Source organism: Astatotilapia calliptera, chromosome 13, assembly GCF_964374335.1.
Source record: "Astatotilapia calliptera chromosome 13, fAstCal68.1, whole genome shotgun sequence".
Classification (NCBI taxonomy): domain Eukaryota; kingdom Metazoa; phylum Chordata; class Actinopteri; order Cichliformes; family Cichlidae; genus Astatotilapia; species Astatotilapia calliptera.
The window spans coordinates 17,965,008-17,988,459 of NC_137434.1; the positions used below are offsets into that span (position 1 = coordinate 17,965,008).

General features: G+C 39.6%; 1 protein-coding gene across 11 annotated transcripts in view; it reads left to right on the plus strand.

The window, feature by feature from the left end:
* kcnma1a (potassium large conductance calcium-activated channel, subfamily M, alpha member 1a) overlaps positions 1-22,434 on the plus strand; it is a 146,543-nt gene extending 124,109 nt beyond the window's left edge. For 4 of the 11 annotated variants that reach the window (XM_026189590.2, XM_026189594.2, XM_026189591.2 and 1 more), the window contains 9 exons: positions 578-802; positions 1,349-1,541; positions 5,742-5,855; positions 9,083-9,213; positions 11,019-11,213; positions 11,675-11,793; positions 12,517-12,741; positions 13,821-13,849; positions 17,975-22,434. In XM_026189590.2, the coding sequence (XP_026045375.1) occupies positions 578-802; positions 1,349-1,541; positions 5,742-5,855; positions 9,083-9,213; positions 11,019-11,213; positions 11,675-11,793; positions 12,517-12,741; positions 13,821-13,849; positions 17,975-18,126 (1,383 nt within the window). In that variant the 3' untranslated portion in view covers positions 18,127-22,434. Of the gene's footprint in view, positions 1-577; positions 803-1,348; positions 1,542-5,741; positions 5,856-7,207; positions 7,292-9,082; positions 9,214-11,018; positions 11,214-11,674; positions 11,794-12,516; positions 12,742-13,820; positions 13,850-17,974 lie in introns of all 11 variants that reach the window. The other 7 variants (XM_026189583.2, XM_026189586.2, XM_080287773.1 and 4 more) reach the window with 3 other exon arrangements.
* Positions 22,435-23,452: the final 1,018 nt, after the last annotated feature.

A 23,452-nucleotide genomic window follows, 5' to 3' on the forward strand; every position in this document is an offset into this window, starting at 1 on the left:
CGGTTTAAAGCATTTATGTTAGTGCATAAATTGTTTGTGTAGGATCAAGTAGGAGGCGCAGTCACCTACTGTGCATAGTAAAGATACGACATATCTTTGCTTTGTCTAAGACTCGAGTGACCCAGGTGCTGTTTTCACTCAACTCAAGGGAATATGAAGGCTGCTTCACCAAAATGTTTCAGATACACAGATAAACATCATTTGCCGCCAGCTGAAAATATGATACAATTTGCAGCTGTACTTTTTTATGAATGTAACAGTTTACAGCTTACATTCGTGCGTGTTTAATTTGTCTAATGAAGAGCTAATAATAAAACCAAACACATGGTTAATAAATGATTACATGTGGATATATAACAGTTTATGTGATGCCTTTAAGCACATTTAAACTCTAGATATGTTGGGGGGGTTTTAACTTCATGCACCTGACCCAGTTTTCTGTTATCGGCACTCATTTTTATTCTGTAAACCTGTGTTTGTCTCTATGTGCCTCCTCATCTCTTTTCTGCCTTCGCTTTTTTTCCTCATTCTCTGCTTTTCTCTCCCCCCCTTCCCCGTGTCCCTCTCTTCCCTACAGACCCGGAGTGAAGCCTCCATGACAGTGCTAAGCGGCCATGTAGTGGTCTGTATATTTGGGGATGTCACGTCCGCTTTAGTGGGGCTGCGAAACTTGGTGATGCCTTTAAGAGCCAGCAACTTCCATTACCACGAGCTAAAGCCTATAGTTTTTGTGGGCTCGCTGGATTACCTTCGGAGAGAGTGGGAAACTTTACACAACTTCCCCAAGGTCTCCATCTTACCTGTGAGTGTACTACTTCACCTGCATGTTGAATATCTGTCCAACTAGAAGGCGCTGACATTTTAAGTTGCACTCATGCTGAAATCTTTCAAGCGATTGTCATTTTGAGTTTGATCGCGCATTTCTCAGTTGAATGATTACTTCATGAGAGCTCAGTGAGCCTCCCTCATCCCTAGCAGTGACACATCCTGCATATCCAAAGTGGAGTTTATGAGCGTTGCAGCTGCAGTGCCCATCACAGATGGCGTGGCTTGCTGCCTTAGAGCTTGTTAGGCCTGGTTTGACTGATGATCAGAGGAGAATCACAAACACAGCCCTCAGCGCAGGCTAGCCTTTAGATTAGTCCATGTCTCTGAATCTCCAACGCCCGGTTAGATCAGTGGAATGTCATCGCCTCAAAACAAGAATACTTGTTAACTAATTTCCCACAGCCCCACTCTGCTCACTTCTTAAATTTATTTTTCTCTCCCCCATGTCTGTCTGTTCTCTGTGTTTTGCTTTCTCTCTCTCGCTGTCTTGCTCTTTCTCTGTGTTCCCCTCGCCCTGAAGGGTACACCATTAAGTCGGGCAGATTTAAGGGCTGTCAACATCAACCTCTGCGACATGTGTGTAATACTGTCAGCCAATCAGAACAATATCGAAGATGCGTCTCTGCAGGATAAGGAATGCATCTTGGCAACACTCAACATCAAATCTATGCAGTTTGATGACAGCATTGGGGTCTTACAGGCTAATTCCCAAGGTAAGAAGTGTCCCATTAGACTCCATGTACACTCCTGGCCAAAGGGGACAGGTTATGGGAGGGAGGAAAGGAGAGTAGTCAAAAAATGGAAAAGGAAAAGCGGAAAAGACTGGAGGGCAGTGAGAAGGCCACACAGGAAGGGTAGATGTAGTTTGTCGAGCACAGAGTCTGCTAAGCGCTCATAACTGAAATTCTCTGAAAGTCTGCTTTGAGTCTCGTCTGTAAACTGACATTACTGTAACTCTAACTGAAGATGTGCACACACAGAAACATTGTGTTTATACCTTCATCAAGCCTTTGAAGAGTGTTTACTCCGCGCAATTTTCTGATGGTTTCAGTCTTGTCCCTGGCAATTAGATGCTGCTAAACCTTTGATAATACTTTTTAATGATGTAATCAACATGACTGTGTCATTTGATGTTGTTCCCCCTGATCTGGAGTCTGGCAGATCGTCTGGAACAGATTGTTGATGTTTGCAGACAAACATACGAACCAGGCATCCCATCAGGCCTCATCATCATTAAGCAGCTAGTACAAATCACCAGGCAGGCCAATTCAGCTGCTCCTCATTAGTCACAACAAAACAGCAACACATGCACGCACACACCTCAGTGCTTCATAGCGTGCGCACGCGTTTGCGTGCGTAACACACTCGGGTACTCATGCCAAGGCATCCTATCCACAAACATTCACAAACAGGTGATCCTCAGTTTATGATTAGCTTGAAAGGTTCTACATGCCTTGAGGTAAGCAGTTAGTGCCACCACAGCGACTGTTGTAAATACAAATCAAAGTGAAGGTTCAAGAGGCCTTTTTTTTTTTTTCTTTTCGTAATGGAGGGCATATCCACATTTTTATTAGAATGCCGATGCAGTTACTTCTCCAGCCTGTGTGAGCGATACGCTGTCGATAATAGTGCCAGCAAGCAACAATCGGCAGGAGTAAATCTGAGAGCGCGTCCACTCTGGGGAGCACTACTTGCAGAAAGCCACGTCCATCCAGAAGCTCGCAGGTTTATGTCTTCTAACCCAAACCAATGGTTTGAGACTGGCGTTATCAATAACCGGGTCTTACTTTAACGGCCCATTTAAGAAAACACAGTGACATGCAATCATGCATACATAAGAAAATACACTCATATAACCAGGCGCTGCTATTGTATCATGGGTATTGCTGTGAGGATTCCTTCCTCCTAGCGATGCTCTCATTCAGACGCTGTCTGTGGAATTTAGAGGTGCAAATGAATAAGTAAACATGCGCTTTCCTGGGGGAGAGCTTCTCCCGGCTGCTGTAGCATGTAGTCAACCACAGAGCATAGCTGTGCCCGCAGGGCTACAGGGATAAGGGGGCATGTAACCCAGATCTCACTCATCTATTGTAGATTGTAGCTGAATAAACTAAGTTACAGTCTAACAAAAGCAAAAGCCAGCGTCTTTGCTTTGGGGCATCATTTTCATTTTTCATTAAAAAAAAAAAAAGTTAGCATTAATATAAAACATATAAAAGAGGAAAATTGACTGTTTTAAGTATAATTAGGCAATTCAAGAAGCATACTGTTATTTCAATCACAAGGACACAAGACTAGTCTATAAAGATAAACAGTGTCTTTCTTTAGAGATAAACAGTGTTTTTCATATGGGTCATATGAAAAACACATTTGAGCTCTTCTGTTTTTCAGTGCTCAGTAGAGGCTCAGCTCTCTGTTTGGATTTTGCCATCTCACACTGCATAACGACTTTTGAGCTGTTTGTAACCTAACAGGTTTTGAAAGCAGCTCTACAGCAGGCCTCATGTATCCCTGTTCTCACCAACGCCACTTTCTGGGGTTGCGCTGCGCAGAGTGGAAGGCGCTCTCCTACGTCTTCCCACAGTCTTCATGTTCACTATGATACAATAAGCGCGGCGTTTTAGAGGCAGAATCCAAAAAACTTGCTGTCACTCTCCAGTGGAGTAAACATCATCCTTTATGGACATCGACAAAATGATGCTTGCACTATCTGAGCTGTGCTCCCTGGTTGAAGTGTCAAACCGCTGCTATCTCCTAGTTCAATAATTGGTGTAACAAAAGTTATGATTATCCATGCTTCAGTTCAGTGTGTGCTTCCCGCTGTGTACTAAACTATTTGGTGCCTTTTCCGTTGCAAAGGGCTGAAAGATCTCTTTTGTAATGTAAGCAGCTCATTGAGTTTCTTGACAGAAAGGCACGCACACACTCGCACACAGAGAGAATTTGCAAGCCTTTTAAAACTTTGTGACCTGAATATATTCCCTGCATTATGTTTCCTTGGTGGTGGCACTATAAGCTGACATTTTGCTGTAGTCAGCATTAAATGATGGATGTCAAAACACAGTTGATGCATTATGCATATAGCATTACAGATTTAAGGTGTTTACTTGTCACTTTGAGGAAATGCAAAAATGTGAAGTCATGTGAATTCATACTCCTGTCACTTGCACTTGTATTTCATGGTTCTGTGCCACACCATTTTCGATAAAAGGTTTTCAGGATCCACTTCACCAATTTTATTGTAACAAAATGAACAACATATAAAATTTATGTCTGCCAGTTGATGGAGGGATGTGAATGCTAAATATGTCTTGGCTGACCCCTAAAAGCACAGTATCACTATTGCAGTTTTTAGGCAGGCGCCTGCTTCACTTAGCTGCCTTCTTTGTGTCCGTGTGTGTTCTTCAATCCACACATTTGAATCGCACATAAAGTGCACATCAAAAACTTCATGCTGGGTAAGATAGAATGCATCTGTAATTGTACTGATGCAGAGTTTTAGGTCATGCCCTCATGCCGGTGATACTTCTACAATAAAACATACAGACTGCACATTTTTGTTTTGCTATTTGTCATAAAGAGTAAGACCCACATTAAGCCGATACACAGTGACGACATTTAAGTTGGAATCTGATTTTTTATGTTTATTAAATTATTATGCCTCATAAAGAGTAGTCGCATTGGTAATAGCATTATATGTTTGAGGTGAAACAAAATTAAATTAAATTCAAAAAACACCACAAAATGTAAGTTAGGGCTCAAAGAATAAATAATTAGTAAATTAGTAGGAAAACATCAGTTAAAAGTAACATATTGCTATAACTTTAATAATTTTTTATTGTTTTATTATATTTTATTTATTCAAATGTAAATAGTAATAATAGAAACCTATCAAAATCATGTAGTTATTTTTTAGTATAAATTGAAGCTGAAGCAACAGTTTTTTCTTTAAATGCCCAGTCGTGTGAATTCAGTAGCTTATTGAACCATCTTAACTCCAATAACTTAAAGTAATTTTTTTCTGCATGACTTTATCCATCTCTTACATCTTTGTGGGAAAAGTTTGACCCAGGCTTCTTTACAATGTTGCTTCAGTTCACTGAAGTTTGCAGGCATTCATTTATGCACATGTCTCTTAAGGTCCTGCCATAGATTCCTTATTATCAGTTTGGGCTTTAACTGGCCATCGCTGCACCTCGATTCATTTTATTCTCAGCCATTCTGTTGTAGATTTGCCTCTGTGCTATACACTATGGCCAAACCTCTCATCTTTGGTCTTGTCCTTCCAGAGGACAGTTTCCAGAAGCATTGGGTTTTTTTTTTTTTTTTAATTTAACTTTCTTAAACTGAAGTTATGCTGTTATATAGTAAAAAGAGGTTTTCTGCTGGCAGCACCTCCAAACAAGCCATACTTATTCTGTCTGTTTCTACTTACATTGTCATGAACATTAACCTTTAACATGCTAATTGATGCCTATAGGGTCAAACCTGTAGCTCTTGGGTTTTATGCAGGTTTTTTTTTTAGCTTTGCCTGGTCTAAACTTGGGGTGATGCTGGGATGTCCACTATTGGGAATATTGTGGCATTGTGTTAACGCACACCCAAATGTTCCAGACCAGCACACTGTCAAAAATTGTGTTTTTATAGAGGTGCTCACACTTGCTGATGGTCAGTTAATCAGGTACATTTGATTAGCAGCACCCGGCTGGCTTTAATGCCTGTGGAAGCAGTGAGGGTGGCATTGAACTGAAAACTTTCTTTTTCACATGACTTTATTTGTATTAAGTAGATATTAAGATTTAAACCCTTTACATCAGCTATAAAGTTTGCTGACCACCCTGAATACTTGATCCATAATGCTGTTTTATCTGCTGATGTATTCAGCCTATGTCTTTGTTTCCGAATGTGTAAAGGTTTCACGCCTCCTGGAATGGACAGGTCATCTCCAGACAGCAGTCCAGTACATGGCTTCGTGCGTCAGGCATCTGTCACCACCGGATCCAACATCCCCATCATCACAGAACTAGGTAAAACTGTTTCCACCCACCTCAGTTGCAAACATTGCATGTTACATCCAGTAACTACCAGTCAACTCATTATTCATTTCCAGATGTAGACACACAGAGCTAATAATCTCAGGCATCATTCTGCTATCAAAAGTTCCAACTCATTCGAGGTCAAACAGACTAAAGAATGCACGGTGTGGAATTTTTGTCCACTTTCATGTTGTTGATAGCTTTGCCCAACTCAACTTCATATTCGGATGTGGGTTACTGGATCCTGCAAGGTTTTTTGTTTTTTGTTTTTTGTTTTTTTTGGTCAAGTGGTGACTCAACTTAAAGGTATCAAACACGCACTTTCGGGACAAAAGCCACATCTCCTGCCATTTGTCCACTAATGGACAAGAGAAACTCAGCCTGATGGAGAGAGTGAGAGAGGGAGAAAAGGGAAGAGAAAAGGTAGAAGAGGAAAAGTGCCTTGGTTGCAAAATGGGTCCATTTATTAATCACAATACCACTGGTTGTATTCCCAATGGTGATGGGGACTCATGAAACTTTCAGATCTCCGAGGGGCCTTCTAAAGCACTAGAGACTAGCTACTCTGTCTCCTCTGACCCAATTAGGGAGCAATGGAGCATGAGGCCAGCTAAGAAAAGGCCAGAAAGAGAAAGAAGCTGCCTAATATTACTTGTAACCAGCACAGCCATTACCTGAATTGAGCCTCTCCCATTACACTCCTAACCGCATATGTAATCATCAAAACTAGATAGTCCACGTTAGAGCCAAAGGCTTCTGTCCTGGACCTTAATGCTCATGGCTCTGGAGTTGCCTCTCTGCATGGTCTTTGCTTAGAAAATTTTCAAGCTGCAGCATCACTAGATGTGATAACATTGTCTTTTAGGAAAGGAAGAAGTAAGAGAATACAAAGGGAAGAGTGGCTGCATGTCTTACGCCAAATATATGCTGTACTTACATTGTCATATGTTCAGGTTACAGTGCCAGAAGCATATTAAAGTCACTTTCAAACCTAAAAAACACGCTTCATCTGAGTTTCGTGATCAATTTTGTTTGCATGGCGTGTGAAGTAGGTGTGTTTATGGATAAGATCCTTTTCTTTATCCGTCTCACTGCTTTACCATGAAATTATTTATTGTTGTTGAAGCGGCAAGGTGCTGTGACAGCTCGGGCTTCGTATCTACTGTGCACTCTAATCCGGGGTGCTTCACTTTTAGACACCGGACAGCCGTGAATATTTCAGAGTAATTCCGAAGTTGACGCGAGCAGTCTCGAGACACCCGAATGCCTTTACTGCAGTCTTTGAAACTGTTTCAATAACGACACAATTTCTCCCTCTCTCTGCACTGTCTCATCACCATTAGCTAAACCTGGCAAACTACTGCCATTGGTTTCACTCAGTCAGGAAAAAAAAAGTGGAACCAGCATACAAATGATAACAGAGCTGGGTAAGCTGAGCCTTTGTCCTCTGCTGCCGTTCGTTCCCCCTCGCTCCGTCGCTCCGCTCCTCATCAGCTTGTCTTGATTTATCTGGCTGCAGTCAAGGCTCTCGCCGCTCCCATGGCTTCACTTTGAACACATTTTTATCCTTCGTTCTGGCTGAAATTGACTGTCTTGTTTTGGCCCTCTTTTTACTGATTTTTTTATTTTTCTTATTTATTTTGGGGCATTTTTTTTTTTGTTTTCTTTCTTCCAGTTGGGTTTTTGCAGAGCTTCGCTAGGCCTTTGATCATGTTCAGTCTGTCCTTGTGGCTGTTTTCATAGCAACACCCCCTCGGCCTCTCACCACCCCTACCTCCCCTCCTTGCCACCTCCACACACACACTAACTCCCGCTTTCCCCCCCTTCACTCCGTTGGCCCAGGCCCGTTTGCATCAGCCCCCTTCTCTCTTTGACTGACATTTTTGTTCCACAGCTCACAGGAAACAAGGGAAGAAATCAAATTTCAAAAATAACAACAACGAACAAAATCTTTTAAGCTGTTTGTTTATTTTTAAAATGTATTTTTCTTTTTTTTCTTTCCCTCATGCCATAACTCTGAGGCACAGATACTGCACAAGTCAAACAGAAAACTTGTGTGATGCTCTCTTTTAGAGTAATGTTGGCTCATAGATTCATCGCTGTCCACTGCTGCTAGAAATACATTATAGGGAAAAAGATTTGCAGCAAGAACTCATTCTTTTATTACACTTAAGAGGTTTTTTAAAAAATCCATTTATTATCAGGCTAGTTTCATTTAGACTGTGCAGATCATGTTTTTCTTCATCATAATATAAAAAGTGTGTTGTTATCTGGTTTTAATTTGACTTTCGGGGCGCAGGTAAATATGTGAGATGTATCTCCACAATGGTGATGATGTGACAAACACATCCATCAAGAAGGAATTTCCTAAAAAACAACAACAAAAAAAAACAAAACATAGCATGTCATTAAGTGCATGGTTTTCTCATGTGAGATAGTAGCCATTGTTGAAGTCTCAAATTTTACTTTTTAATGAACCCTTATAAATATATAGATATATGCTTTTTTTAAAAATACATATCTGTTTTTGTTTTTATGTATGCTACTGTCACTGTATTTTGAAATTCTGTGCAGTTATGTACCTTGGATAGCAATATAATAAATAATAAAAGGAAAACCAAAATGAGTATATAGTAGCTACAGAGATGCTAAGATTGGGGACTTCTTCAATGGTTATCTAAAGTTGTGGTTTGCCTAAATGTATGAAACGCACCCTGCATGTTATATACAGTACATAGAATTACATATATTACAATATACATATTAAAAAATGAAAAAGGTATTTTATTCAGCAACACATATTTGTCACATTCCAAACAATTAAACATATGAGGACAAAAGAAGAGTATTTTTAAACTTGGGCATCAATTTTACAATAATTTTTGATTTCATGATCAGTGGAAAACATGTCAATTGTTTGGAGAAGAAATTAATTTTATTTTATTTTCTTGTGTTTTAAAGTAAGTGCAGTGGTGTATATATGCAGTGAGATATAATGTGCATCTGATGTTGCATTATATTGGAAGCTCCAACCATACCGCAATACCTATATGCCTGAGACCTTCTTCTTCCATTACTAAGATGTGTCCTAATCTTTTAAAATGTAACTCAGCATTTAAAAAAAAAAAGAAGAAGAAGAAGTGTATCGTATGCTATTAAACTCTCAGGTGTGCACTTCACTCTGCCCGTCTCTAACTCGGCTGTGTCCCCTCTCTCAGTGAACGACTCAAACGTTCAGTTCCTGGACCAAGATGATGATGACGACCCAGACACAGAGCTGTACCTCACTCAGCCCTTCGCCTGCGGCACCGCCTTCGCTGTCAGTGTACTCGACTCCCTGATGAGTGCGGTGAGTTCCTAAACAGACTGAAAACCCACTGTGCTTGTTTTAAATTTTACAATTTTTATTTTTGAAATTCTCCATCTGCATGCTTTAATAGCTATATTCATTAGAGAAGAGTTTCAAATAAAGTACATAAAGACTTAACTGCATGCTGTTGCTCAGGTAGAGACTGTAGATTAAGGTAGAGTTAAGACATTGCATTATGTTAATAAACCCAGATCATTTCCTTATTTTCCTTATTTACAATTAAATTGCTTTAGAACAATAAATTTTCAGATGTACCTGTACTTACCTATAAGTTACAAACTCAGCTGGTGTATATAATAAAAAAAACACATCCTGAGATGATGTGTTGACATAAATTTAAGTAGATGCGCAGTTTTGGCATTTCAAGTAGGCAGAAGTTGGTAAATGAAATGGCACAGTACATTGATCACATATGCCTGCCAACTCCACTGACATCAGAAGAGAAATAGTTGGCATCACTCACCCTAAGTGTTGACTGTTTAACTTTCAGGAGTTTTATTTTAACAAAGTAAACTAAAAGTTAGTGTAGTAGTGGTGATATATGTGCAGCTAGAAAGGGGCCAAAGAAATGCTGTTTTGTCATTTGTGATCACTGAGCCGGAGATAAGAAAAAAGATGAAATGGGCAGAAAACAAGCTACAGAAAAATTCTCCCTCTCCCGATGACCAAGTGTGTTGTTTCCCTTTGGTGCTGTGATGGCTTAATTCCAGCAGTTCTCTCTGCGAATAAGGGGTTAGAGTAGCGTGCAAAGCTGAGCTGTGCAGGGAGTATAGCGGGCGTCAGCTGTAGTCTGGCACTGGTCAGAGGTGAAGCCAGCTAATGGACACTGCTCATCCATCATGAGGCTCTGCAGGCCTGTCAGGGTCCCAGTGAGGGGCGCTGCCACTACGGCCCGTCTGCCTGGTGACATCAGCTGTCTTCACTCTTAGCAAAAGCAGGTTCTGATCGGCTTGAAGGACAGGAGAACCTGACACTTGCAGATCGCAGTCAAATTGTTGTTTCGGAAGTCAAAGCAGACCTTGTGGGGTGCGTAGAGGAAAGAATTATGTTTTGTGGAAGTACTAGTGTTTTATTTAATGCAATGATCCCACATGTACTATGGTTAGCAAAATGTCCTTGACCATGTAGCTCTAAAATTTGATAGATTTATGTATCTTGAATTTTATGTATATTTTAGTGCAACCTAATGCAACATTTCTCATACTGAATACTTAAAGGGCTGGTTCACCAACTAACCCCCCCAAAAAAGCCAAAAAAGCATGTTTGCACTTATATCTAGTTGTATTTATTCATGTATATGGTTCTGTTTTCAAAGTCAGTTTTTAAAAAAATATTTTAATGTATTCATCTTGGTGAATGGCGCATGAAAAGAAAGATTTTAAAATATCATTTTTTTTAAAGCAAATATTCACTATTGCATAAAAAGATCAGCATTTAAAAAAATTTATATTTTATAAGAAACGGGCACAGTGAAAAATGTCAGTGTTGAGATCTGTGGGTTATTGACCATAACAGCAAAGTGGTTTCTACAAAGATGTGTTTCTGTTGACTTTTCAAATAAATTCATTTATTATCAGAAACCTAAAGATTAATAACTTCAGTAAATAAAGTCCAAACTACCTACAGTGAAATATCACAAGAGGTAAGGAAGAAAATATGTTTTCAATAACTAATGAGTAGTGAGAGGCAGTAAGGTCTAAGCGCTTTTTACTTATGTCTGCTACAGCTCTACTGGTGACTCTAATGACATCTGCTTATACATATACCTTTTTTTCTCTGTCCAGACATACTTTAATGATAATATCCTCACGCTGATTCGAACGCTGGTAACAGGGGGAGCCACGCCAGAGCTGGAGGGTCTGCTGGCTGAAGAGAATGCTCTCAGAGGAGGCTACAGCACACCGCAAACTCTGGCCAACAGAGACAGGTGTCGCGTCGCCCAGCTAGCCCTCTACGACGGGCCATTTGCTGACTTAGGGGTAAGTGGATGTTTAAGTGCAGATGACACATTTTGCCACTACCCAGCAGCACACATCTGCCCACCTCTGCTGCTCCCGGGCCTTAATCTGATGTGAAGAACAGTGATTGTGCAAAGCAAGCCTTAGTGGGTGGAAAGGGAAGATCGCTTTGAAGAGAACAATGAACCAACATGGTGTTGGTTCTAATTGGTTCCAACCTTGTTTTTAACAGGTTTTCTTAATCTTGTGAACTATGAGTAATGAAGTTTTTTTTGCTTTGTTTTTTTCTTGGATGAACTCTGGCATAATTTTACAACACTGCCAGTTTTTATTGCAGTCTCCTCTGCCAAAAGTTGGTGTTTACTGGCAAGCAAAAGACTGGTACAGAGCGCATGAATCTCACAACTTAACAATTCCATTTATTGTCCTAACCTGACTGACCTAACACACAATCATGGTTTCTTTGTTCTGTTGTTCACCAGGATGGCGGCTGCTACGGAGATTTATTCTGCAAAGCACTGAAGACATACAACATGCTGTGTTTCGGAATCTACAGATTAAGAGATGCACATCTCGGTGCACCAAGCCAATGTACAAAACGGTATGATACAAGCTTTTGCTCATTGACAAAATGAATATCTTGATGTAATAGAATGAATGATTACGCTTGTAGACTCCAGAGTACTGTTATATACAGAGGCATTTGTATTAAACTCAGTGACTACAAGGTGTTCAGGTCTTGTGACTGCATAGCAAGCCCAAATCATCACCACTCCACCACCGTGCTTGACAGTTCGTCGATGTCTTTGTGCTCATATTCTGGTATCCTGCATCCCTTCCAAATGAGCCATTTTTATTCAGTCTTTTTCTAATTGTGCAGTCATGAACTTTAACATTTAAAACACTAGCTAGAGCCTGTAGAGTCTGAGATGTAGCTCTTGGGTTTTATGCAATTTTATGTCAGAGTTTCTCTGATCGTTTTCTCTGATCTTGGGGTGAATTTGCTGGGAGCTCCACTCCTGGGAAGATTGTGCTATTGTGTTAACATTTACCTGAATGCTCCAGACTGCAAACTGCCAAAACCCATGCTTTTACAGAGTTGATCACGCTTGCTGATTTTCAGTTGCATTTGATTAGAAGCGCCTGGCTGCTACTTATTAATTTAATCCCTCTAGAAAAGGTAAGGGTGTACTTAGAGGCCTGTGGAAACTTTATTTTTAACATGACTTTTATGTTTAATTTTTAAATGTTGCAGTAAATGCTTTGCCGCTCTTTCATTGATGTATCTGAGTCTTATCGTCTGTAACATGTGTTTTCCGGCTAGGTATGTGATCACAAACCCTCCATACGAATTTGAACTGGTGCCCACCGACCTGATCTTCTGCCTAATGCAGTTCGACCACAACGCCGGCCAGTCCCGGACAAGTTTGTCCCACTCTTCCCACTCCTCCCATTCCTCCAGCAAAAAGAGCTCATCCGTGCACTCCATCCCCCCATCGAACCGGCAGAACCGCAGCAGCAAGACCCGGGAGTCCCGCGAAAAACAGAAGTACGCATACGCACATGTCCTGCAATCTGCCTGATTAGTGTTTTATACCCAACCTGTACAGTATGCTATAGGTGTGTGCGTGCGTGTGTGTGTGTTTGTGTGTGTAGACGGTGATGACACATGCACTGATGATTACTGTGTATTATGTGTTTGTGCTTTGCGTCCATGCCCTGTGTTTGTGTGTTTTGTTCATAATCATCTGCATGTGGTCTTCACTCTGACATCACTGCAGTCATAACATGGCATAAGCAAAATGGTAAACTCACTTTGTGGAGAACTGGGTTCATTTATTTGCCTCAAAGACTCGAGCCTCTTTTGTAAACAGTAAGGCCATTTGTTTGGATTAAACGGCCATTGTGGTTGGAAAGAAGATTACAGTAAAAAGCCCCAACCACAACTCACTTTCAATATGTTGTTTGGTCTACCTGTTGTATTTGTCTTAATAGTTAGTTGTTTTGTGTTTATCTTGTAGTATTTGTGGAGTAAGTAACTGTTATGTGTTGGATATTTGTGCACATGATCAGCACACCTGGATCATGGATGTAACGTACTGTGATTTGGCTACTGTAGCTGATATTTATTATTAAGTTGACATTACAGATACTCATAAGATCATCCCTCATTAGCAGTGTTGATATTTTGTTAATCATGGTGCATCTGTACTGCTTTATTGCATGTCCATGTTGGTAGCCCTTTTGAGCAGGCTATTATTTCCTGTACTTTATTATTCACTTATAAGATTATTTTCAAATTTGGTGAAATATTTTTGACAATACTTGGTGTTTATTCCATATTTTCTCCCAAAAATGAGCGTAATTTTCTTTTGACTTGGGAGAATAAAGTCATTTTTGAAGCGTGACATATTCTAAAAGCATGCAGATTTGTTACAATCGTACTCCAGAGCTGTTAAGGAGTAAAGGAAAAGTCCTGAATACATCTTGAAACGTAGATGTATTATATCAACCGAATGCTGTAATGACAACATGTACGCATAAGATAGACTGGTAGCCATTTGTTAGTTGTGTATTAACTGTAAATACGCCTCACTTACAGTAGATTACTTACCTCTCTTTCTGAAGTGCAACAAGGATGAATAGAATGGGCCAAGGTATGCAAGTTAACGATTCTGCATGACTTAGCAACCTTTTTACCTGGGGTTCTGATCATAACTATGTCCTCTGTGGATATTGTTATGATGAGGGGAGTTTGTTTTATTTCTTACGTTCTTCAGACGTTAAGTAAACCATGCCTCAGTTTAAGTTTTGCTTTCATCTGGAAAGCAAAATGTCTGCTGCTGCTCCTGCCTCCCTGCCATGATCAGGACCATTTCCACACTGCATGAGGTTGAGACAACCCCTACACCCTACCACCCCACCCCACCCCACCCTGCCCCACCCTGCCCTCCCCCTCCTTTGTGCCTCTACCTCAGTTATTTATTTCATGATATGATTTTTTTTCCTCTCTCCTACAGACAAAATCATCTTCCACATTTTTTTCTCATTATCTATCATGCCTTCTTACGGTTTATTTGAACTTGAGATGGTTTGCATTGTGTGAGAGGTCTGTGTGTTTGCGCATCTTCCCTCCTATTGAATGCTATGAGACGACTGTAGCAGACTTTCAGATGTAAAATTTATCCTCTCATTTAGCACAGCAACTATGTTATTATAACAGCATCAGCATGTACCGCAGAGCAACTACGTGTTGTAATACTGTACATACATGTACCATAGCTCACATGTAGGTCAGACTGATTCAAATCCCCCTGATGCAGCCAAATTGCTTACTTCTTCACAGAACTTTAAGAAAGTGTGTCCAGCCCTGTGCCATCGGTCACACTGCAAAAGTGGGAGGTGTGACCAATTTAGAGTTTAAATTGAAGGGGGAATATGAGTCTGTAAGTCTCCTCCTTGTAACCCTGCACGCCTGATATGGTGGTTTGAGGCGACATCACTAAGTTCACCGTATCAGCAGTAGACTCCGGAGAGAGATGGCAGACATCTTGCTTCACCTCAGGCACAATTCTACACATCAAATGTCTTTGCTGTAACACACAGCCCTGCAGCCTCAAGCTTGCTGACACACACACACACTCAAGCCCACACAAATGAATCTCTGCACATGCAGTCCTGCATGTAGACGAGCACTTTCACACACGCACACACACACGCACGGATGCGTGCACAGGGTGTGCTCCACATCGCAAAGTTAAAATTTGATATTACAACTTCACCCAAAAGGAAGTGACATCTTGAATGGCGTTGCAGTCGCCTGTGAAGTGCTGGGAGTGAGTTTACAAACTTCTGACAGCTGGCATACACACTTCCCTTTCCTCAGAAACACTGCTCTCATAGCCTACTTAAACATGAAGAGATTCTCTCCTAGATGACACATCCAACCCTCTCAAATCTCCTTCCTGCTCTCATGCTGACAGTGATTTTAAGAGCTCACTCCGAAATGCGACTGTTTAGGGTATGGTGCACTTTTTTAAATTATTAGCTAAACAACCAGATCACCCAAATCGCAAAAGACACATTTTCTATAATTCCACTATCGGTAAATGGTCCTACAAAAAGTTCTGGTTTTATTGCATGGTATCTATTTCTTTGATTTCTGCGACCATCCAAATACAACACAAGTGAATAGAATTTCACAGCACTAACAATTTAGAGTTTACCACAAAAGGCACATTTTCCTGTCGATATTTGAAAAGATTAATTAAATTCAGTGTTCACAAGTACAAAGTACTGGTTCAGTTGTGGATCATCCTCTGGTTACCTGTTATTCTGTCAATCCTAATCCACTATTATTTGTTTGTTTTTCCAGAGGAGATGAGCTATTTATTTGGTTTTCGTTTAGTTGGAGTAATTCAGGTTTATTGTGTGTGCTGAAAATGTTCAGATGCTGCATCTGAAAAGCACAGACAGTGGGACCTCTCTGGATAATAACAGTTTAATAACAGAACCCCAGTTTTACCAAACAAGAAATACTGCATCCCTGCTCACAGCTAGGACCTTTTACCTCTTTTCCACCAATGTAGTGCTGGTGCAGAACCAGTCCTCTCCTTTACCTTTTGAAATCCTGCTCAATTTTTAAGTGGCTTAATGGTAGAACATGGCATAGCTTCAAGTAGCAAACGCTTGGGTAACATCCATTTGAAAAAAGCTTTAATAGATGGCTGCCCCTCCCTGAGCCTGGTTCTGTCTGAGGTTTCTTCCTGTTAAAAAGGGAGTTTTTCCTTCCCACTGTTGCCAAAGTGCTTGCTCATAGGAGGTCATATTATTGTTGGATTTTTCTCTGTATGTATCATTGTAGGGTCTACCTTACAATATAAAGCGCCTTGAGGTGACTGTTGTTGTGATTTGGCGCTGTATAAAGAAAATTAAACTGAATTGAATTGAAAATTGAATTAATAAGAAAAATCTGCAAACTGTATCTATGATTCGGTGAGATGCTTTTGCTTCACTGATGTTTGCTTCACTGATGTTTGATGGTTCCATCTTATATACCAGCACATTTGTGCACACATGTGCTTATGCCACTTTTTACATGAAAAAGCAATGAACCAGTTCAAGGGGACATGCTCATCAGCTAGCAACTTGTCATTCACAAGTTAGCCCATTTCTCAGTCAGGTCCTTGCACATTGCATTCAGTTTCACTACATGAAGAACAGGTTTCATAAGGGGACTAATTTAATCATTGTGTTAAATCTCAGTGCTAAAATCTGTCTTTTAAACTATGATCAGTAGGGTTAGGGTTGGTACCTTTTATATCATCTTTTATACTATTATCATGAGTGTGGCCAATCTTTGATGAGCAAGCTGTGTAGCAGAAAAACAGAATGCAAAAATTTAAAAAAGCAAAAAACAAATAACCGGTTAAATATTTTAAAAATAATTTTCTTTGGTTTCTTTTTGTTTTCTAAACTTGATTTCACGCTTAAAAAAAATCGGGACACAGACTTACTAAAAGCTATGTTGCATTCCCTCTTCTTTTAATACTCTAATCCTTCATTTTTCTGGGTGTGAACTGAGGAGATTCTGCTGCTTTCAAGGCAAAATGTTTCCTCATTTTTGCTTATATTGAATTTCAGCTTTTAAATAATTCATCATAATCCACTATTGTTGTTAAGGGAAATTATCAAATATTTTCAATGGGTGATGGGACAGGCCGACAGGAAGGCCAGTTTAGTACAGATGGAGAGATGCTTTTTTGTTCCCTTCCGAACTTTTTTCTTAGCACCAGCACTTAATATTTTGTCTTTATTACTTTTATGTAAATAATGTTTAAATGACTTGCAAATTTATGTATATATTATTTATAGTGTGTGTATATATTTTACACACCATATTTCTTAGAATGGTAAATGAGCCCCTGTAAAAATGTGTCAAATGTGTATTCTTGTAAATGGCAATGCATCTACATAGTTTTAATGATAATACCAAGATTTCTAAATCTATTGCTATACTTTAATATTGTAAAGGCTTGATATTTAAATTCACCCAGATTTTTTTTCCTTTAAATGAAAAAAAAAAAAAAGTCCCACATTTGCTTCCACTCACACTGCCCTTGGCAATTTGAGGGTATTTATGTTGAATTTGAATCCACCCGTTCCACATCTTGAGTCTGGCTGGTCAGAGGAATACACTCATTGGAGGTTTTATACAGACTATTTCTTTGCTATAAAGAGATTCTTAAAAAAATAGTCTTTATTTAGACTAATTTTTAAGAATTGACAACACAGAGTCAACTGACATTGACTCTGTATTGTGGTGACAGCAGAAATCTCTGGAATGGATGTCTCAAAATCTGGAAATAAAACCAAAACTATCCAAAAACAGGAGAAATGGTTTAAAAACAAACAAACATTGTTTTCTGTTTTGTAATTTGGGTGAGCAGATCCTGAAATATGCTTTAGTATGTACTGTATAGCATACTAGTCTGTTCTTCTTTTTTCTTTTGTCTTATCAGTCTTCCCACAATTAATTAGAAATCTGATATAACATACCCACATAAATACAAAGTCAGTTATGGACAATGCCACCATATCAACTTCAGATTGTCTCAGGTCACCAGAAACCAAACTGAAAGTGGACCTTGCGTACGACAAAGAATGCCATGCAAATCTTAATCTCACTTAAACTGAGGCAGTATGGTTGTAACTAAACCAGCATTGCATACTTTTTCTAACTAAACCCTTGTTTTCTTCCTCTCTCACGTTTTCCCCTTTAGAAAAGAAATGGTTTACAGATGAACCAGAAAATGCCTACCCAAGGAACATTCAGATCAAGCCCATGAGCACTCACATGGCCAACCAAGTCAACCAATACAAATCCACTAGTAGTCTGATTCCACCAATCAGAGAAGTTGAAGATGAATGCTGAACACCAGGTTTTCTTGCTGACTCACCAGACATCTGTACGCTCTTTACGAAAGAGATTGGAAGAGATCACCAAAGGAGGGATGATGATGATGATGATGATGATGATGATGATGACAGAGGTGGTGAAGATTGACACATTTCTCCTCACTCATTCTTCTAATTGAGGGTTGGACAGGAACCCAGACTGGGAAGGGACCTCCTATGTGTATATGTTTAATGTTACTTCCATGCTCTTGGACATTTGTTTTATTTATTTATGTGTCCATAGAAATGTACATAATGACAATCAAATAAGGATTGTACAGCTCCTTCCCTCTAGCACTTTTTGGAATTATTTTGAGAGTTGATGGAAAAAAAAGAAAGAAGAGTACTTCCTGTAATTCTTTGCAATAGTTCACCTCTTCATGTGACCAGACTCCATGGCTGAAGTGACTGGTTATTGGAGGATGAGGGTTGCAGCGATAAACTGATCATATCATCTCCCAAAGATTAACTCAGTTGCGTCAAACCGGCTGGGTTCATCGCCGTCATATCTCCCGTCTGCTTCTGTTCTATTTGCACTAAAACTGAACAAGTTTCTTTCCACAGAACAACTGGAAACATCAACACCCCCCACCTCCCCACGCCACCTCTGAGTAAAGAGTCATTGAGGAGATGACGGAGGAAGGGCTGCTCGGCTTTGGAGGCATACTAATTTTGTTCTCAGTTTGTTGCTCATCGTGTCATTGCTTTAAGGTTTTGCTGTTTCACCTTGACTCGCCATGTAGAGTGAGATCAATCCAGGCCTGAAAACAAAAAACAAAAAAAAAAGGATATCAAATATTGCAAATTGGTAATCTAAAAACTCAAGACAATGGTGCAGTGTTGGTGCATGCTGGCTGGAAGGAGAGCCCGAGTCTTCTGCTGATATGTCAGATACCTGTGCTTGAGCCCAGTAGATATCGCGGTTAATCAGCCTGAATACATGAAAAGGATAAAAAAAAAAACAACAACAACAAAAACCTGTTCTGTCCTTCATGCATTCAGGTTTATGTATAAACTGTGTGTATGTGTGTGTCGTATTACAGCCACTTGTCCTTCTGATGCTGCACTGTCACTCCCCACCAACACTGATTTGTATGTGATGAAGCACCTTTGAGGGAACAGCATGTTTGAAAAGAAAAAAAAAGAGTCATAATAGACACAAACAGTAGTAGATCATAAATCACTTGGATATTCTAACAAAGGCATTGAGTTGCATCCAAAACCAAACCAAAATAGCCAACTATGATTGAGCGTATCTAACATGAACAGCAGCTGCATGGCGTTATAACTGTAACAGCACTGGGACCACTCAGCAAAGTGGTGTATTGCCTGTAACATAAAGTTAATATATGAGGAAAGAAATGCCACATATTGCGTAATAGTGGGCATCAGTGGGTCCTCCTTTGATCGGAGCAACTGCCTGGCACGGGGTTGGCACAGAGGCAGTAAAGAGCTTGGATGTTCTCTGTTGCCAGCCCAGATGTCGCACGCCAAGCTGCTGTGTTCAGTCCTCGAACACGAGGAAATGCTCAAGCATAGTTGGTGGAAATGCAACAAATGCCACAGGCATAAGGACAAGGAAGTGGAACGTGCTCGGGTGCAACATGAGTGTATTTTCTGTATGCTAACGCGCCTATATATCCAAATGAGGCTGCTGCATGGACGGAGGATTGACCCGGTAGCCTCGTACTCCTAATGGTCAACCTTGTCCAAGAAAAAAAAAAGTAGTGGGATTTATACATTTCAGCATAATTATTTTATATCCATAAACATAATCAATTTGTACTTATTTTTCTAGTCAAGAGCAAAGTTAAAAGTACTTTAGGAGAAGACTGAATTGATATATTTAATTACAACTACATATCAAAAGATTTTATGTTGGACTGTCACTTTGTCACGTATACTAAAACAAATGATTATTTTTTTAATCACCCTAGCCCCTCTCTGACAGACTGCATCACTCTGGAGCTAACATAGCTTAGACTAGCTTGCATTGTGAAAACATCTTCAGCTTGGCAGCTCAGCTCTGTTGAGTGCTTGTAGAAATAAATTTAGGCTAATCGGAAGCCTCCTTTGGTTGCACAGATGCAGTGTCTACTAAATAATGTGTCTACTACTAAGCGTCCCTTGCTGAGAACATGCATAAAGGGAAGAAAGGCGTAAAGGAGTTGTGTTTTGGGGGAGAGGGTAAATGTACTTAACTAAGCAGTGGATTAGAATGGTTAATAATGACGGGATGAATAGAAAGTTTCTCCCACTGTGTGCAGACCAGAACCGAACGACCTTTATTAGATGACTGTGACCTAAATTAGGTCCCTAGCATGGAGTAGGAGTATGTACACTACCACAAAGTGTGCTGGTATTTTCCACAGAATATGACCGGGAGACGCTGTTTGTTTATTGCAGCGATCCTGCTCTATAGATTGTAAAGAGAACGTCATTCTGAAAATAGAAAACAATTTTGGAAAATGGAAAAGATGATACTGTGCTAAATATGTTTGTGTAAACTCAACCCATGATATAGATGACATTTCTTTCTCAATCAAAATGATCTGAGCCTCAGTGTCCGTCTTTTGGGTGTGGTACAACTATGCTGAAGCCTCATACACATTGTCCTGAAGTGAACTTTTGAACTGTGATTACATCGTTGTCACACATTGTAGCAAATAGGTTTCTTTTTGGAAAAATATGTGAGTAAAATGTACGTATAATTGGGTTGTTAACGCCATACTTTCTAGCCTGAACTTTAAGGAATTAATATTTGGTAACATCGGTCGCTCACTCTACATAAAAATCGACAAACTGATTGTTCTGTTGAGAAAAAAAAAAAAAGATGAATATGTATCTCAAAAAAATAAAAGATCTTGGTTTATTGTAGGAATGCGGAGACTATTCAAGTACTGTATGTGGCACATGGATAGGTTAGGCAGAATTTGATCAGCCATCACAAAGATGAAAGGTAGCACCAATTCAGCAATTATCGAAAGACAGGACATCCTTCGTTTTCCTGTTTCTATTACTTTGCTTTGTATCAGGGTTTACATTCCATTTTGTCAGCTCATCATTATCTATCACAAACTGTCACAACTGCTTCTTATTTGTTTACAGAATATTTTTGAGGCACTTAAACATAGCAAAGTGGTACATGCTGCAAACCGGCATAAACTCGAAAAGTAATGCACCATTTACTTTCATTATACTTGATTACTGTGCTTTTTTTTTTTTTTTTTTTTTAGACCTGAACCCTCATTGCACAACTCATTCAGGCTGGCATTACTCACAACACTGGACTGAGATGTCTCTCCTTCCTACATCTTTTCAGATGTTCTTTGCATTGTATACCTCTAAAGTTTTTGGAGTGTTTTTTTTTAAGTGCCATGAAGAGTTCAGTTGAGCAGGCATCCTTCAGTCATTCAGGGACACAGGCTTCCTTTAAGGGAGTCCACGTGTTTTCCACTGTGAGAATAAAGTCTTGTACTGACATGGAGAACATCCAAGCCATCAATGCCTCCATGCCAGTATAGTGCCAGGCAGTGCAGGAGGTCAAGAGGAGGGCCCATATTAAGTCCCACTAAAGCGAAAAGTGGCATACAGGAGGCCCGAGGGGCTGATGGGGCAGATGGATACAAGCTTCAGTCAATAAATCACACATGTCCTATCTGCCACATGCTTTGTTAAAGGTTAGCAGGTTGTGTCATACAGTGTAATGAGATATGGATGACTGAAAGATGCACAGATGTGTTGTTATCCACTGAACAAATCAAAAGACTGACGCGTCATATGTTACTGTTACAGTATGTTGCATTAATTTTGTTAATCTATTTTTTTGCTGTAAAGGATGGAAATAGAAACTTATTTGCTGGGAAATGTACTAGATATATAATAGAACATAAAATACTTATGGGGATAGGAGGTGGGTCTCAAGTCTTAATAATACATGAAAACTGCATTCAGCATTTTCTTTTAAAGAAAACTTGCTTTTTTTGGCTGCCTATCAGTTCAGGAAGAATTCAAGATATTGCTCTTGTTTATCACAGATAGGATTTCTTAGTACATCATCATTGCAGCAAACGGAAGTTTGACACAGCAGTCTAATTAGTTTGGATGAGTTCAAGATGTGATGGATAAATGGATTATTTGATGGTGCTGAGTTGATCTACCTGACTCTGTCAAATATAATCTGCTGATAAATATACTGTCTTGTACAAAAAAAATGTACATAGATTGTACATGGTTTCTTTTTGTATTTTTTCTCAAATTAAAATGGATGTATTTGTGTTCTAAACCTGGACATTCTCCTAATTGTTTAGAAAAATTCCAGCTACAAACAGCAGTTCTCAGTTATGAACTATACAATTATATATTTGGAATGACCATAAATAGAAAGTGATACAGTACATACACAACTATTACATGTAGTTTATACTTGTAAACAATGTCCATACGTTAAATAATGTTATACACTTGCGAACACTTTATTAGGTACACCTTGGTAGTGCTCGGCCACCTTTTGCCTTCAGTACTGTTTTAACTCTTCATAGCATAGATTTAGATCCTATGTGAACTGTAGCCTCAATTTCCTGTTCTTAGTTAACAAGAGTGGTACCCATTGTTGTCTTCTGCTAGTGGAGCCCATCTGCTTCAGGGTTCAACATGTTGAGCATTTGGAGACACTCTTCTCCATAGCTTGGTTGCTGTGTGTGGGTATTTGAGATACTGTTGCCTTCCTATCAGTTTGAAGCAGTCCGGACATTTTTCTCTGACCTTCTCTGACAAGGCATTTTCTTCCAGAGAACTGCTGCTTGGACCATTCTCAGATGTGGTTATTTGGGAAATTCCCAGTAGCTCAAGAGTTTCTGAAATATTCAAAATAGCACTAACAACCGTATTGTGTTCAAAGTCACTTAAATCACCTGTTTATCCCCATTCTGATGCCCGGTTTGAACTTCAACAAGTCATCTTGACCATGTGTAGATCCACAGGTTCAATTTGATTGTCTGATTAAATTCTGTGTTAACAAGCAGTTAAACCAGTTTGTCAGGTGTACCTAACAAAGGAGCTGGTGAGTTTATTTTAGTAGCAGGCTCCGAAACTCAGCTAGCCTGCTTCATCGGGTCTGTGTTTGGGTGTTTTGATCTGATTTAAGCAATAATTGACAGATAACATAAGCAAACATCCCTCTAATTTTTTACCATATATTAATTAATCTTTGGCTCTTTTCCACAATGTGTCTTTTGCTTCTCCTCCTTTAGTCTGGTTCTGCTGGAAGTTTCTTCCTGTTACCACCATCACTAAGCATTTGC